The sequence below is a fragment of the Bubalus bubalis genome, chromosome 18 (assembly GCF_019923935.1).
Source record: "Bubalus bubalis isolate 160015118507 breed Murrah chromosome 18, NDDB_SH_1, whole genome shotgun sequence".
Taxonomy (NCBI): domain Eukaryota; kingdom Metazoa; phylum Chordata; class Mammalia; order Artiodactyla; family Bovidae; genus Bubalus; species Bubalus bubalis.
The window spans coordinates 21,843,473-21,861,737 of NC_059174.1; the positions used below are offsets into that span (position 1 = coordinate 21,843,473).

The 18,265-nt window shown below is 40.5% G+C and overlaps 1 protein-coding gene across 1 annotated transcript in view; it reads left to right on the top strand.

The window, feature by feature from the left end:
- FTO (FTO alpha-ketoglutarate dependent dioxygenase) overlaps positions 1-18,265 on the top strand; it is a 422,524-nt gene that overhangs the window by 169,862 nt on the left and 234,397 nt on the right. Inside the window, exons 6-7 of the mRNA XM_006043050.4 lie at positions 5,371-5,514; positions 13,913-14,032. Coding sequence (XP_006043112.3) covers positions 5,371-5,514; positions 13,913-14,032 — 264 coding nt within the window. The remainder of the gene's footprint in view (positions 1-5,370; positions 5,515-13,912; positions 14,033-18,265) is intronic.

Sequence of the window (18,265 nt, forward strand, 5' to 3'; positions counted from 1 at the left end):
AGTGCTGTAAAAATATCCTTTCTCTGTTTAGTTATAGCTGTTTATTTGTGTCTTCTAGTTTTTAGGGAAATTTCTGAGCATTAATTTATTTATTAAAAGAAAAAAAAGAAATGGAGATATACAGTGATGCTCTTAGGAGAAAAACATAATCCCAAACCTGCATCTTTTATCTCTACTTTAGTTGAAGCTTATGATATTTTAAATTCCATGGATGGAGGAGCCTGGTAGGCTGCAGTCCAGGGGGTTGCTAGCGTTGGACACGACTGAGCGACTTCACTTTCACTTTCATGCATTGGAGAAGGAAATGGCAACCCACTCCAGTGTTCTTGCCTGGAGAATCCCAGGGACGGGGGAGCCTGGTGGGCTGCTGTTGTGGGGTCGCACAGAGTTGGACACGACTGAAGCGACTTAGCAGCAGCAGCAGCATGATATTTTACTGATTAGATATATACAATGTGAATGATGTGACTATCTTGCTTTCTATATTGTAGATCATGGTCAACACACGCTATGGTCTGTGGGCCAGCCAGCTATTTTTGTAAATAAAGTTTTATTGGAACCCAGCCATGTTTATGTATTGTTTATGGCTGCTTTGGAGCTACAATGGCAGAGCTGAGTAGTTGAACACAGACCTTATGACCTGCAAGCCTAAAATATCTACTATCTGGCCTTTTTAAAGAAAAAGTTCACTCACTCTGTTTTGCGTGATCCTGTATATACAGGCTTCAAAAATTATCTTAAAGTTAAATGTAGTCTTTTAAAAAAAATGATCATTTTAAGGTTAACTTTTTACTTCTATCAAAAGTCAAAAATTATAATATTCAATGCTGGTGAAGTTACAGTGAAACTGTACATTAATGCACTTCTGTTAGTTTTTCTAATTGGCATGCTTTTTGGAAAGCTGTATTGGGATATGTCTAAAGCACCATGAATATTTATATGGTATGGTAAAGCTATTGAATAATATCTTTGATCTCAAACCTAGGAAAAAATTCAAAAGAAGTATATATAAAAAACTATTTGCCTGGCATGATTAATAGTAGTGAAAAGTTGGATAAAACCTTAACGCCTTTATATTATGTGACTCACTAATTAAATTGTTAATATCATCACCTCATTGAGCAGCATTGCAAATGGTAGTTTGGAATACTTATGTACAAACAGTGAAAAACAGCATATACATTGCTAAGTATATATTGATTATAGCTATGTGTGGATGAAGAATCACACTCAATAAAAATAAAATAGGGTAAGGTGGCAGGATTATGTTTTTATCTTATTTAAAACTTTTAAATTCATCTTATTGTTTTCAGTAACAGAAGAGGGAAAAGATTTTTTTCCCCATCACTATAGTTAACATTGCTGTTTCCTTAAATATATATGGAGAAAATCCATGCAACTTTATAGCCTTGCTTGTTCTACAAATGACCTTTCCCTCATGAAGTATAAAATTTGACCTCTTTTCTGTGCCAAACAAAATGATTTGCTATTTTCTGCCTATTCACAATATGTAGGAAGCAGATTGTTTTAAAGAAATGATGTTCTGAAATTCATTTTAGTTACTCAGAAGAAATTGATTCAGTTTTTGGTTGCAAAAATGTGATTAGATTATATCTGATGACTCTCAATCTTTATTTGATTTTAGGTTTTTTTTTTTTTTTTCTGGTTGTGATAGAATGTTCTTGGGATTCAACACAGAATATCTGTTTTTTCTAAATTTAAATTTTATGTAAAATTATATTTCGAATAGGTAGTTACTCAAATGGTTCAAAACTCAAAAAGTATCTAAGCGTGTACAGTTGATATGTGTCTCTCCTCACCCCAACCAGCTCCTCTTCCCCAGAGGCAACTGATATTATCAGATATTTTTTATCCTTTCAGTGATATTTAATAAATATGTAAGCAAACACATATGTATTTAATGATAATTTAAAAAAAAATAACTAGTAGCCTGCACACTATTCTGCACTTTTTGTTTTGCTTTATTTTAGTTAACCTTGATAAATAATTACTTATCTGTATGTGATTCTTAGAGTAGGAAATTTTTTTGAAAGCTATGATACCAAAAGCATAAGCTATCAAAGAAAATATAGATGATTTGGACTTTATCAAAGTTAAAACTGTGATGCTTCAAAGGTTACCATCAAGAAAGTAAAAAACACAACCCAAAGAATGGGAGAAAATATTTGTAAATATATTATAAATATATATATATGTCATGTATCTCACAAGGTGCACATTTTTAGAATATGTAAAGAACTTCTTACAAGTCAGTGATTGAAAAGATAAATAATCCAACCTTTTTTAAAATTAAAAAAAATTTTTTTAATTAATTTTAATTGGAGGATAATTGCTTTATAATGTTGTGGTGGCTTTTGCCATACTTTGACATGAATCCAATCTTTTAAAAAGGTAAAGGATCTGAATAGACACATCTCCAAAGGAGATATACAGATGCCCATAAACACATGAGAAAATAGCTGTAATCAGAATCACAGTAACAAGTGTTGCTGAGGATATGCAGAAATTGAAGCCTTCATACATTGCTGGAGGGAATGTGAAATGGTGCAGCCATTTTGGAAAACAGTCTAGCACTTCTTCAGAAGGTTAATACAGAATTACCATATTGTCCAGCAATTCCCATGCCTAGGTGTATGGAAGAGAGAAATGAAAGAGAAATGAAAACTTGTATGTGAATGTTCATAGTAGCTTAATTCATAATAGCCAAAGAGTGGAGAGCCCAAAGGTTCATCCTCTGATGAATGGATAAACAGGTGGTATATCTCTATGGCTGAATGATTTGATGATGATATTTGACAGTGAACAGGAACGGGGTACCGACACATGTTCAACATGGGAGAACCTTGAAAATGAGACTGAGTGAAAGAAGCCAGTCACAAAGGACCACAGATTGTATGATTTCATTTATACGAAATATACAGAGTAGTCAAATCTATAGACCCAGAAAGTAGATTAGTGCTTGCCTAGGGCTAGGAAGGCTGGTAGAAATGAGACGGCGTGACTGCTGAAATGGACAGGGATTCTTTTTTGGAGTGATTAAAATGCTCTAAAATTAACTGAGGTGATGGTTATACAGCTCAATATACTAAAAAACATTGAATTATATGCTTTAAGTGGGTAAATTTTATGACATGTGAGCTATTAATATATCTCAATAAAACTGTTACCTAAAAAAACTAGTCCTGATTAGAGGTTCTTTAGGAATATATATACATCTTCTGGGTGATTAGAGTTCATCTTCCCCTTTATATCTGCTGCTGCTGCTGCTGCTAAGTCGTTTCAGTCGTGTCCAACCCTGTGTGACCCCATAGTCGGCAGCCCACCAGGCTCCCCCGTTCCTGGGATTCTCCAGGCAAGAACACTGGAGTGGGTTGCCATTTCCTTCTCCAATGCATGAAAGTGAAAAGTGAAAGTGAAGTCGCTCAGCCATGTCTGACTCTTAGCGACCTCATGGACTGCAGCCCACCAGGCTCCTCCGTCCATGGGATTTTCCAGGCAAGAGTACTGGAGTGGGTTGCCATTGCCTTCTCCGCCTCTTTATATCAGATGACTTCTAATCACCCAGAAAATGTATATACATTCCTACCCTCTCTTTTTTTTTTTTTGGTAGCAGCAAGGTGTGGCTTCACCAGAGTTCATTTAACTGGTCCCTTATTGATGGGAAGTTCTGTGTTGTTTTTAATTGTTATAGAAGATGGCATTTTAATTAATTGCCTCTTATGGAGGTTACACCATACTTGGGAAAGTAAAGGTACAGGCAGAATATGTTTATAGACAGAATATCATGAAAAAAAAAAATGTTGTAGAGTTGCCCGTGGGACAAAGGCGAGTGGTAATTTAATTCTAGTTTTTGCTTTTTCTTTGTAGCACATTAGAGCTGCTGCCCTTCTATTCCCAGCACTTTGGGATCATCATATTAAAATACGTATTAGTCAAGCTTCTGGTTTTGGCACAGAAACTTCGTTGTTTTTTTCCCCCCAGGCGTGCCCAGGTCACATTGTGTAAAGTGGCAGTAACCATGCAAAGAATTTTTGTACCAGGGGATTAGCCTTCAAGGTTATTCCAAAGGGATTCGTTTAAATTGTAAATAATAAAATAAAAATACTTTGGGAAGACATTTCCCTCATTGGGTCTAAAGGATATTTATAGCTTGCTTTTTATCATCCTAGGAAATCGTGTCATTATCAAAACAAACGGATGCACACTCCGCCTGCATCCTCTTTTTTTTCTGACATATGCTCATTCAAAGGAGTTTGTCCCTTTGACCTCTGTTTGCTCCCACAGATCAAAGAGGGATGGGCGCATTACCTGTGCCTTTGCTCATGCCCAGGTACTAGGTGAGGCCTTTGAACATGCCTTGAGGGCACGAGTCACAGATTCTCCACAATTTGAGGATTCTCTTCTGCCAGTGACTTGCAACTGCCTAGTGTACACTTTCTTGCCGAAAAGGAAAATGAATTCTTTGCTCTGTCTTTATAGCTTCATTCTCCCCCCGTTGCTGTTGTATTTTGGGTGTTTTTGAACCAGTTCCACTGTCTGTTTACCTTTTTATTTCCCTCGTTGTTAGGTGCAGGGCACTTGAGATAAAGTCAGCATCCTTGACGTCTTGGTTAATTAGTTATTCCTCCAATAGGTACTTAGGGCCTATCCCCTGGTGGCTCAGATGGTAAAGAATCTGCCTGTAATGCAGTAGACCCAGGTTCGATCCCTGGGTCAGGAAGGTCCCCTGGAGAAGGGATTGGCAACCCACTCCAGTATTTTTGCCTGGGAAATCCCATGGACAGAGGAACCTGGTAGGCTACAGTCCATGGGGTCGCAAAGAGTCGGACACGACTGAGCGACTAACACTTTCCAATAGGTGCTTATTAAGTTTTTGTTTTATGTATGTATATATAAAATTAAGACTCAGGGACTTTCCTGGAGGTCCAGTGGTTAAGACTCCATGCTTCCACTGCAGGGGGCACAGCTTCAGTCCCTGGTCAGGGGACTGAGATCCCACATGCCTCACTACAGGGCCAAAAACAAACAAAAAGAGTCAGTTCTAGGTGCTGTGGTATGTGTAGAGTATATACATTTGGAAACAGGGCGTTAGCCTCCAGAAGCCTACTCTCTGGAGATATGAAGCCTATGAAATAAGAAAACAGCAACATGAGTGGCCCAGGGGAGGCCAGGGTGGGAGCGCAGAGCCCGAGGAGAAAGCTGCTGTAGTTAGTCTCAGGTTAAGAAGTATAGGCTGAGTTGTGAGGGCAGCAGGTAAATGCCCAGGAAGGGGACAGACATCCTAGGAAGGGAGGCATTGGTAAACTTGGAGTTCGCTTATCATGTCGGTGGCTGGTTCTGTCTCTGCAGTGCTCAACAGGGACCTTGGAATACATCTTACAGCGCTGCCAGGTGGCCCTGCAGAATGTCCGTGATGAGGCAGACAACGGTGAAATCTCTTTGAAATCCTTGGAGTCAGTGGTTTTGAAACAAGGAGAAGAAATCCACAACGAGGTAAGGGCTTCCGAGAACTGTGGTGATTCTGTCCTACTTGTAGCTAACAAAGTAATCGGCCACTGTTTGCTCTGAGTGTAAGAGACCAAGGATGGTTCATTGCTTACAAGACAGTAGCCAGAGCATCAGCGTTTTCATGCCAGTTCTGCCGCCTTTGTCTCCACAGCGCACAGTGGGCCAGATAGCATATGCCAGATAGCATGTGCATGGAGGGTTTACATTCTATTAATAGGAGAGGGGACTTCCCTGGTAGCTTAGCTGGTAAAGAATCTGCCTGCAATGCAGGAGACCCCTGTTCAATTCCTGACTCAGGAAGATTCCCTGGAGAAGGGATAAGGGCTTTCCTGGTGCCTCAGATAGTAAAGAATCTGCCTCTAATCTGGGAGACCTGGGTTGGGTTCAGTCCCCAGGTTGGGAAAATCCCCTGGAGGAGGGCATGGCAACCCACTCCAGTATTCTTGCCTAGAGAATCCCCATGGACAGAGATGCCTGGCAGGCTACAGTCCATGGGGTTGAAAAGAGTTGGACATAAATGAGCGACTAAGCACAGCACAGTAGGTGAGGAGCCCGGGCTGGGGTAACCTGTTCGTGATGGGCAGTAGGCATGCCTGTCCTTTGCTCCAAATCAAGGCACATCTTTTTCCTCTAAGTCTGTTATCAAACCTGCCCTTTATTCTGGGCAGAGAAATTATATTTTCCAAGGATATTAACCATACACACATCCTTGCAGTGCGAGTCTGAAACAAAAGGCAAGGCATGTAGAAATGTAAGAGGCCCATGAAGGATACTCTTCCAATGAGGACTTATGGAAACTGAAGGCGAATCCTCAGAGCAGGTGAACCGTAGGAGCCATGCCTTTTGTTTACAAAATTCTGAAGTCTGTGAGACCAGCAGGTCTGGGTCCCCTGAGTCAGTGTTTCACAAACTGTTATTTTCATGAATACCCTGTCAATTTTTGCTATATCTTTGGACTGTATCTGTTGTTATCTTTTCAATACTTTTTAAAGAATCAGCTCATTTTTTATGTAAATAAATATCTTTAAAAAGGAAGCTTTATATTACCACTTTTAAGTGGAAAGCCAATATCAGCAGCCAAAAGCAAAAGTAACCAGAAAACTCTAGCCTGTGAAAAACAGCAATGTTATGCTATTCTAGCAGATGCTTTTGGCTAAAGAAGGTTCTGGGCCTACAGTCTTCATTTTTCATATTAAGAAGTGAGGTTAGTGCAGAACTTCATACACTTTCTAAAAGTCATTGAATTCTACACTGAAAATGGGTGGATTTTGTAGTGGGTGCGTGTGTGTGTGCTCTGTCGCTTCAGCGTATCTGACTCTTTGCAACCCTATGGACCATAGACCACCAGGCTCCTCTGTCCATGGGATTTCCCAGGCAAGAACCCTAAAGTGGATTTCCATGCCCTCCTCCAGGGAATCCTCCCAACTTAGGGGTTGAACCCGCATCTCTTGTGTCTCCTGCATTGCAGGTGGATTCTTTACCCCTTGAGCCACCTGAGAAGCCCTTTATGGTGGTAAATATACCTTAAAAAAAAAATAGGTTACCAAGTGGTAGAGAATTATTGAAGATTATCATCAATCAAAGACTTTTTCTTTGGTGTAATTAGAACGATTGGTGGAGAATTTGGAATACAAAAATGTTCTCAATCATCTTTTCAATAAATAGTTACTGAACATGCACAAAGCACTCTTTCCGGGTGCTTTTGGATAGAGTGGCAAATAAAATAGACATTCTAGTGCAGGGAGATGATGGTAAACAATAAACATCCTCCATCAGTTCATTATATAATATGTTGGAAAAAGTTAAAGTAGAGGAGATTGAGATAAGCAGAGAGCATCCCCACTGTAAGATGTCCTCTGAGCAGAGACTTAAAGGAGGTGAGGGAGGGAGCCATGTGGATATCCAGGTCACAGCGTTTCAGGCAGAGAGAAAAACCGCTGCATGGGCTGTGCAGTGGGAGAATGCCTGGTGTTCATGGACTAGCTGAGGGACAGTCCCGTGTAAGTGGTGGGAGTGGGGCTGAGAGTTCCAGGAGATGAGGTCATGGAGAAGGTGCCAGGGGACGTGGAGCCGAAGGTTGTATTGGTCGTTGGAGGTGTCTGTAAGAACCAGGACTTTCCTTTTTACTTTGAGGGTAATAGGGAACCACTAAGGGGTTTTGAGCAGAGGAGAACAGAGTTCACACAGACCCATTCATATTTTTTTTCAATGTTTTTTTACTGTGATACAAGTCACATAATATAAAACATACTATTTTAAACATATTTAACTGCATGGTTCAGTAGCACTATGGTTCACCTTGTGGTACAACTCTCACCATCATCCGTCTCCCAAATTTTTAGCTTTCCTAAACTGACACTCTGTCCCCATTAAACACTAAACTCTATCCCCATTAAACACTTAAGTCCCCATTCCCCGTCCTCAGCCCCCCTGCCCCACCACACCCCTGACCCCTGGCATCTACGTGTACTTTCTGACACCATGGATTTCCCTGTTCTCATGTAAGTGGAATCAAGCAGTATTTGTCTGTACCTCCTGTATATTGGAATGCGTTTAACTTAATGTATGTCCTATATGTTTTGTGCCACTTCCTTTTTTCCCCCCTTGCTATACAGTAGGTTCTTATTAGTTATCTGTTTTGTACATAGTAGTATGTAAATGTCACTGTTTCCCAATTTATTCCCCCTACTTTCCCTGCTTCGTGTCCATACATTTGTTCTCTAAATCTGTGTCTATTTCAACGTCATGTAATATCTTTAAAAAGATATTTAATTATCTTATGAGCTGCTCCGTAGTTTGTGAAATATGCCATAATCTCTAGAACCAAAGGCAGAGAAACTCTGCCTTTTAGGGAAATAATAATCACTTCTAACCCTCAGCTAAACCCACGAGTGACTTTCTTCACTCCCTTTTGTCTGCTAAGTAGCCTGTGTTCTCTGCCACCAATTCCTGCTGGAGACACTGCTGAGAACTAGAACTTGAGGAAAGAGAAGCATCTGTGGGCCCGGTGACCTCAGTCAGTTAGACTTGGATGCAAAGTTATGTCTCACTCCATATCACCTTCTGTGAACACCTTGCAGTTTTAGGAGGCAGGCTAGCGATGCACCCGGGTGGATGTGTTCTTTAACACATATGTGGGCTCTTTTCCATCCTTTCTGGTCTTCTGTGACTGACTGCGATGTTTTGTTACCAGTGATGGGTGGGGGTTGTCTGTAAAATCACACTGTTTATCTAACCAGAGGGAAAATACTGTAATCTGAACCCATGTGCTTCAGAAAGTGGCTGGCTGCTTTTGACATTGTATATGTTAGTGGGGTGGGGATGGGGCAGAGATGTATCAGAAATGTTAGCCCCTTGAGGCTAGCCTCGGCTTGAATGGGGAGGTCTTAAATCTAAGTAGCATGTTTACCAGTCTTCTCCAGTCTCCCAGTCTTTGATTCTTCAAGGTCATGTCCTTGCTTTCAGAATGAATTCCATATGTCAGGGCACATCATCAGATACTCTTCTTTCGCCCTGCGAGTTGGCATGCTCACATTCTTCTGCATTCTGTTGTGTGAATGAGAGCAGGAGTGCCCAGAACCCTTTCCACACTTCTCACTGTGTGCTTTCCTCTCTCTCGGAGGCCTTTGCTTGACTAATTATAGGATGAAGCCCTTGGTTTTATGTCTGCAGACTTTTGGGCTGTGCAGGTTTAACTGTGGTTGGTTTTCCTTGTCTTAGATAGTTTCTAACTAAGCAATCTGGGGACTTTGGAGGTTGGAACTCAGTACCTGAAGGATATATTGTTTTTCCAATTTAAGATGCTTAAACATATTTTTGGTCAAGTTTAATAGAACTTTCCTCTGTGTTTATATAATAGTCTTTTCCTTCTTAAAAATTATCAAATGTGGAATTCATTCTTGTCACTTAGTAAATTTCCTCTAGGAAAATGTATTGGGTTGGCCAAAAAGTTCGTTCAAGTTTTTCCATGGCCAAAAACTTCATTCAGGTTTTTCCATAAGATGTTACGAACATAAGATGTTATGAACATAATATGTTGGCCAAATGAACTTTTTGGCCAACCCATTACTATTTGATGTCATCATTTGGTTCTCATTTTGTCCTGATCAGACCTGCATCTTCCTTAGAACTCCTGGTAAAAGGCTTTCATGGAGTAACTCTTTGTAGATTGGACCTTAGCATCTCTCCCTGTTCGAATACCTAATATTAGATATTAATATCGTTCTAATATCTTTCTGCTTGAAAACACTTATTTTATTTATTACAGTGAGACATTTACCCCTGTGGGCAAGTTCCCACCCCTCATGCATAAGCTGACCTGGGATCAAACCAAGGATTGAAACTAACTTGGCAGAAGTAGGTGACGTTTGCTTACCTGTAAGAGTGATGCAAATGATTTCCAACTGTACAGTGATGTAGTGACTCAGAAATGTGATTTGGGAATCTTATAAGCTTTGCTCCCCATTGCCTAAGTTCCCAGTGACTATGGTTCAGGTCGGCAGATGGATTCTGTTTGTGCTTCACCTTCAGATTTTTCTAGACATTTCTAGGAGAAAGCTTTTCTTGATTGACCTCTCTTTTGACTATCCCACGGAGCAGTCAGGTACAGGTGAATTAGAAAGGTTCTAAGAGATGATTCTCTGGGTCACAGCTCCGTAACTAACACTGTTGGAAACGTGTTCATTTTTCTCTGATGATTCAGAAGGCCCTTGAAGATCCTGCACGTTCTCTAGACTTGTCAGTGTTCCTTCCAACACTGTGGGTATTAGGTATGTATCATTGTATTGCCATTACGCCAAAGATCAGATAATAGTGAATTTCCATTAAGTGCATGTCTGAGACCTGGGAGTGTGGTTTAAAACCATCATGAACAATGACAGCACCTCAAGAGAAGCTGAGAGCCTGGCGGGAGGGACTACCCCCTGGAGAAGGGTTGAAGAGCCTCCTCTAGTCATGGCTAGACCATTGTCAGTCGGCCAGTATGGTGAGACTGATTCTTTTCAGCCTTGAAGTAGTAGGATTTGTGCTCAATTCTGAGTCCTGACCCTTTCTTTGGTTTTGTGCAGCATCTGCCCTGCCTCTTTCCTTCCTCATCAGCAGACTTTGGGGTAGAAGGGTGGATGACTGCTTTTATTTTGGTAACTCAAACTGAATCAGGCAGCTGGAAATATTTTTTGCTTTCTTAATTAATTTTAAGGAAAGTGCCAACTGCTTATCTTGGCAATGTTAGAACTGGCGAGGACAGCATTTGATGAATATCCTTTAATAGTTTTTGCCCACAATGTCAAAGTGAAAAAGCCAGGTTTCAGAGTCGATTAAAATGCATGCCAGTGGGTTTCATGCCCACAAAGATTGTATCTCATGGGCAGGACGACTTCCACCCCTGAAAAAAAAGTCTGTTGGGTATAAGTTTCAGGGGTTGAACTTTCCTGGACCGGCCTCAGTGGAACAGGGGGTGAGCATGAATTGACATGGTTGTTAAAACTTTTCTTGCTCAAAAATTTCATAAGATTGTGAGATTCTTGAGGGCAAGGACTGCTGGGCCTTGTGGTCCCCTTTGGTCTGTATTCTTCGTATCTCCCAAGTGTCCGGCATGTTTGGCTATTCATTATTAACCCACTTAATCCTCACCATAAAACTATGTGGTGATTATGTAATTATCTTTATTTTACAGATGACAGAGCTGTTCAGGAGTAGAGCCTAGAACTGACTCCAGAGACTTTATTCTTTTTTTTTTTTTTACTTTTTTTTTAAATTTAATTTAATTTTTTAAACTTTACATAATTGTATTAGTTTTGCCAAATATCAAAATGAATCCACCACAGGTATACATGTGTTCCCCATCCTGAACCCTCCTCCCTCCTCCCTCCCCACACCATCCCTCTGGGTCGTCCCAGTGCACCAGCCCCAAGTTGCCAGAGACTTTATTCTTAACCATGACACTGTCTGCTTCAAAAGATAGTTGGGGCATCTAAAGAGGAAGTGAACATCATTATTAATTAAAATGGACAAGGTCTTTCTTTGCTTCCTTATCCTATAGCAGAGTTTCCAAGTATTCTCCACTCTTCTGAGTTTTCATTTACTGAAATCCAGACTCTGTTGTACCTTTACAGGCTGAATGAACTAATTACAAACGATAATTATTTTGTTTCCTGGGATATCATGGTTGCCAAGGCTTGTATGTTTTGTTCTCATAATGGAAATAACCAGCCCAAAGATTATTAAAAAATTAAAAGCAAAACCCTTTCAACTCTCCCTAACATAGGGGCTTGATGCTTTGTTGACAGGCTGTTCCTGTAATGTGAACAAATTTCATGTGAAATCTAAAAAGAACTCTTTTTTTTTCCCTTGTAATAAATAATGTTGTTAAACCTGTATTTTCAGAGAAGTTGAACTACACTTGTATTCATTTTCCTTTCAAAGCAGTTAAGTTTACCTCCGTTAACCACTGTCTTTTAATACCACAGATAAGGTTTAGCAGCTATTGTCTGAATATTGTCTACATTCCCTTTTTTCCCTGTTTAAACAGCTTTAACTGAAATCAGTTCTACATATCAAACAAACATTTAGTTAATGTAAACTAAAACCCTTTCATATGACTTGGTGTTCTCAGGTTAGTTATTTGAGCGATTTTTACCATTGTTAAATCTTCACAAGTTGCTTTTGTTTGCATGAAAGTTCAGCATGGATAAACAAACAAAAAATTCTTTGTGGTAACAGGTGAAGACTATTATAACTCTGTGCCTATATATGGAACATGATTACCTTAGTAAAGCCAACCTTAACCAATATTAAGCTGTGAGAGCTCTACATTTCTTTAGACAGCAGAAGTAAAAAGAGCTTTGGGATGAATGAAGTTGTACTTTTGACAGTAAAATTTGCTTTTCAAGTTGAAGATAAGTGATAGAAAATACATAGGAAACAACTTCTTATTCTTTTAAAGCTTAAGTTAGTCTCTCACCTACATATGTTGGAATTATTTCAGTGCAGGAAGTGGAAAACTCAACCTGAAATGGTTTAAGCCAAAGGGGCTTCAGGAATAGCTTGATCAAGAGTCAGCTGATCTGACTAGGACCTAGTTTTTTAATCTGTTCATCTTGTAGCTGCTTCCTACTGCGTTGCCTCCATTCTTCCCATTCTGCAAAATGGTTGCAGAATCCTTTTCCTGAATCTTCTGACAGTCTTATTCTGATTGATCATATGCCTGTTTCCCCCAAGCCCATTTCTGTGGCTGGAGAAGTGTGGTGGGCTGATGGGCTCAGATAGGGTTGCATGTTCCACTCCCGGTATTAGAAGTAGAGCGCTACCCGGACCACGTGGACTGAGACCGGGAAAGGCAATGGGTTACCAGATGAATCATGGGATTTGGCTAGAGTAAAAGGGTGCTCGGGAGAGAAATATTTGAAGTTTAACGTAGTAGGTTCTTAGGAAGGAAGAGAAATGGTTAGTGGCTTCACTGTGCTTTTTACCTATTGTCATTTGCCCTGACTGAATTGAAAGTGACAATTTGAATGGCTCTGTAGGTGTAATGTGTCCCTCCGTAATTATATTGTTCAGTTACATGAACACCTTCCTGCCAGCTCCTCCTAGCCCATGGGTAAATTCTTTGTTTATTTTAGATCTAAAAATACTTAAAATTGGTACCTCCTGATATGTGTCTGTGTTTTGCTCTTTTTGTTGTTGTTTTTCAGTCGCTAAGTCGGGTCTCACTCTTTGCAACCCCATGGACTACAGCACGCCAGGCTTCCTTGTCCTTCACCGTCTCCCAGAGTTTGCTCAGATTCATGTCCATTGAGCCTTCTAACGATGTCATCTTCTGCCGCCCTTTTCTCCTTTTGCCTTCAATCTTTCTCAGCATGAGGGTCTTTCCAGTGACTCAGCTCTTCACATCAGGTGGCCAAAGTATTGGAGCTTCAGCTTCAGTCCTTCCAATGAATATTCAGGGTTGATTTCCTGTAGGATTGACTGGTTTGATCTCCTTACAGTACTAATCTTTAATAAAGATGTTTAATGAAAACATATTTTGTTTGATTTTGCCTTTCCCACCCTACACAGCGTAGGCTGTCATGTGCTTTAGGACCTCAGGATTTGTTGTGATTGACCGATAGCTTCCTCTTGTCTGAGTGATGAACGGTGACTGAAAACCCCCTCCCCAGCCTGACCTGGGTTGTCTCACTAAGCTCTACGTCTACTTCCTCCTTGACTTTGTGAAAAGGCTCCAGAGACTTTGAGTTATATTGGGAACTGGTTAGGCTGAGCTTTCCTCTTTTTCTCACCCTATGGCTGTGAAGTTACTGGAGGAGAATTGAATGAAGAAGTTCATTGTCCTTGATTGTCCATCATGGGGACATTATAACCACGGTCTTGTCTTTATGATCCCCAGGTCGAGTTTGAATGGCTGAGACAGTTTTGGTTTCAAGGCAGTCGATACAAAAAGTGCACCGACTGGTGGTGTCAGCCCATGAGTCAGCTGGAAGAGATGTGGAGAAAGATGGAGTGGTTGGTAAGTATCCGGGAGTGGATTTCTTGGGATGTTGTGCTCTGTCAGTCCTCGGCTGCCTCCTTGGCCTGGGTATGCAAGAGAAAGACAAACATCATACGATACAGCTTATACGTGGAATCCAAAATAATGATGCAAATGAAATTATCTTCAAAACAGAAGTTGACTCACAGACATGGAAAACCGATTTATGGTTACCAGAGGGGAAAGGGAGGTGAGGAGGGTTAAATTGGGAGTTTAGGATTAACATAGACACACTACTACGTATAAAATAGATAATCAGAAAGGATCTATTGTATAGCACAGGGGGCTCTACTCAGTATTTTGTAATAACCTTTAATGGAAAAGAATCTGAAAAAGAATAAGTTTATATATGTGTGTATATATATATATATGCTTTGGTATATGTGGCTTTGGTCGGCGCCTAAACTAACACAACATTGTAAATCCACTATACTTAAACTCTTTGTAAGGTAATGGGAACAGCCAAGATTTGATCAGCACAAGCTGAGTTCAGTGCAGTGAACCTTTACTGAGCACTTCCTACGTGCAGGGCTTCGCTGATAGCTCAGTTGGTAAAGAATCTGCCTGCCATGCAGGAGACCTGGGTTCGATCCCTGGGTTGGGAAGATCCCTTTTGAGAAGGGAAAGGCTACTCACTCCAGTATTCTGGCCTGGAGAATTCCATGGACTGTGTAGTCCATAGGGTCAAAGAGAGTCAGACATGAAACTGAGTGACTTTCACTTCTCATTTTTCCTATGTGCAAGGCACCATGTTAGACATATGTTGGGAAGTGACCATGAGAACCATGCAGCAATAATTCCTAAACTTCATCTGCATTTTTATAGGCACCAGGCACTATTCTAAGAGTTTTCCCTATATTAACTTTTAAAGTTAAACTGTTAAAGTTCTTATGACAGTCTGGTGAGGTGCAGAAACTGTTTATTTATAGATGTGAAAACCAAGGCCTAGAGAAATGAAGTGCCTCGCCCAAGGTCATGGAGTAAGTGGCAGAGGGAGATTGAATCCCAGGCTGCCTGGCTCTGGAGCTTGTGCCCTTAACCACTGCATTCGGTTTAACAAGGGGAGAAGCGTGAATATAGCCAGGTGTTACATTAACTCAAATGAAATCCTGTAATGGAGATTTAAAGAAAAAAAAAAAAATCACTATCCAGAAGCAGGAGTATTAAATTCAGAGCATTGGAGCTGGGACAGTTGTGAACAACAGATGTGGCTTTTGGGGACCTTGGGTGGGGAGAAGGAGGGTTGGTTGCCTAAGACATTCTGAGAGAAGTGTTAGGTTCCGGTCACTGTAAGAACAAGATCACAAGCGGGGAAGTACAGTGTGACCAGAGCATGGAATTCAGGGCATGTGTAGTAGGAACTCTCACTGGAAGGTATATTGAGGCCATTTGGGTTAAGTCTAAATTTAAATAGTAGTAATAATGCCAAAAGGGCTTCCCAGGTAACTCAATGGTCAAGAATCCACCCACCAAGGCAGGAGATATGGGTTTGATCCCTGGGTTGGGAAGATCCCCTGGAGGAGGACATGGCAACCCACTCCAATGTTATTGCCTGGAAAATTCCATGGACATAGGAGCCTGGTGGGCTACAGTCCAAGGGGTTGCAGAGTCGGACACAACTTAGTGACTGAGCATGCATGCACACACATGATACTTACCAAGTTCCACACACTATTCTAAATATTACATATGTAATTTAATTTCTATGATACTTTCATAAAGTAGGTATTTTTCTCCCATTTTACACAGAGTTTTGTGTTGTATTGTGTGTTAGTCACTTAGTCGTGTCCGACTCTTTGCAACCCCACAGATTCCTTTGTCCATGGTGATTCTCCAGGCAAGGATGCTGGCCTGGGTATCCTATCCCTTCTCCAGTGGATCTTCCCAGGGATCGAACTGCGGTCCCCTGCATTGCAGGCGGATTCTGTGCCCTCTGAGCCACCAGGGAAGCCCAAGGAGACTGAAGCACAAAAGGTTTCCCTAACTTCTTCAAGGTCATACAGCTAAGTCGGGGAACTGGAGTTAGAACTCAGGAAGACCGGCTCTAGGGTCATGCCCTGCACCACCTCACTGTTCTACCTCCAGATCATCAAGTTTGGAATGTAGTGGAAAAGTGATAAAAGCCTGCTAAACTCTTGAGAGAATACTGCTGTGCAGACTTTATGAGATGTGCTAGAAACAGTGAACCAATTTGAAAAATAGGTAGTTCTTACTAATCCCTATTTTATAATAATGAAAATACCAAGTCACAATGGTATGCCGTCAAGTCACACATGACGGCACCCCAGTTTGAAAGTCCGAGTCAGAATCCAGAAGTCCCGGCTATCTAGCCTTTTCCTTAAATCTCTAAACCACACCTTTTCATGGATGTATGTTTAGGGGGAGAAATGTTGTAATCCTTTTAGTGTACTAAAAGTATCACAAAAATTGATTTCTCCAAAGACATGAATCAGTTCAAAATGGAGCATTGTGCAACTGGATTGGAGGTGATGAAAATTTTGTGCTGAAATTTCCTGTTAATTCTCTTCCTAAAATTAGGCTGTGCAGAGTATGCTCCAGTTTTTCCTGGGATGTATATATAAAGGCAGCTTTATTTTGAGAGAATTTCTTTTTCACTGTGTAATTCTGGTTTTATCTATTTATCTACATGAGTTAGAAACTTCCCTGGTGGCTCAGCGGTAAAGAATCCACCTGCAAGTCAGGAGCCGCTGGAGACGTGGGTTCCATCCCTGGGTTGGGAAGATCCTCTGGAGAGGGGCATGGTAACCCACTCCAGTATTCTTGCCTGGAGAATCCCCATGGACAGAGGAGCCTGGCTGGCTACAGTCCATGGGGTCACAGAGTTGGATATGACTGAAGCGACTTAGCACGCATGTATGAGTTAGAACTTCTTTACTTGCTGAACCTTGATCTTAAGGTATAGGTTTGACTTTGGGACTGTAATTTAACAGTTCTTTGAATTAGAGTTGGCAAACTGTAACAATTAAACAATTAGAATTGGTAAAATAAGAAAGAAACTCACTTGTAGTGTTTTAAAAATATATTTTTGAATTGCTTTTGTTCAAGGGCTTCTTTTTTTTTTTTTTAAAGTGGAATCTTTGGTTTTGTGAGCTTACCAGTGATGTTCATTACGAATTCACTCTATTTAGTTATATATATATTTATATTTAATTTGGTGGTGCTAGCACATTAGATAAACTATCTGTTCTTCATAACTCTTGTGTAAAAGTACTAAAAAGAAGAACAGTCTTGGGAATTGGCCAGAGCCAGTTTCCTTGCAGTTGGTGTGGTGTTACTGAGTGTTCTGAGTGAAATCAATGGGCTCTGTGTCTCAGCAAGTCTAAGGATGATGGTTATCAGCAGAGTGAAGGTTTGGGCCAAGATAAAAGGAATGACACTTCTAAATTAAATTTAAGCATTGCTTCAAGCCTTTTTGTAATGACTTTTAACAAATTCATAATAATGTACTTTTACTATTGGAAGAGACGAGAATGATCATTGGAAAAGTCTCTGATTCTGTGACTGGTAGTGCCGTGCCAACAGATAGTTGTGTGGGGATGGAACTGGCACTGGCTGGTCACATTCCTACTTTGTACCAGTCTGCCTCCAATGTTTTCATTTGTGAGCAGTAGGGGGCAATGTTGAGCTACCAGTTTGAGGCCCCCTGATGCTAACTAAGCCTTTCAAGAAAATGCAAACAAATGTACCATTAACTGTCCAGAATTATCCCTGTTGCTTCAAGTTAGCTGTAATCTCCAAGATTCCATAACACAGGAAATCAGTTGTGGGTTAACAAATTCAACAGCAATTTAACATAAAAAGTGCAGTGTTTGGTGCACATTTGGATTCTATAGAATTAGACTAATCCAAACAGCCTTTCTGAATGCACTCACTTGGCTTCCAGGGAATACGCGACTCAAAATGATGATCCTTTTAGACAAATGCTTCTTCTTTATCATTATGCTTTTCTGCATTTGTTGCGTATGTGTTGTGAAAAGATTTCTCTAATTAATGCACTTTGTCTGTTGTGCAACATAGCATCGATCTCCTTTGACAAGAAAATAAAACAAAAAAACCTCAGGCAATATGTACATTACTTTTCACCTTTTGCTTGTGATTAAAGCAACCTTTGACAGCCCTCGTACTGGGGAAGAGACTTGTGTTGTAACTCTTCTCTGTCTTTGTGTTCTTTTTTTTTTTCCCTTTGTGGTT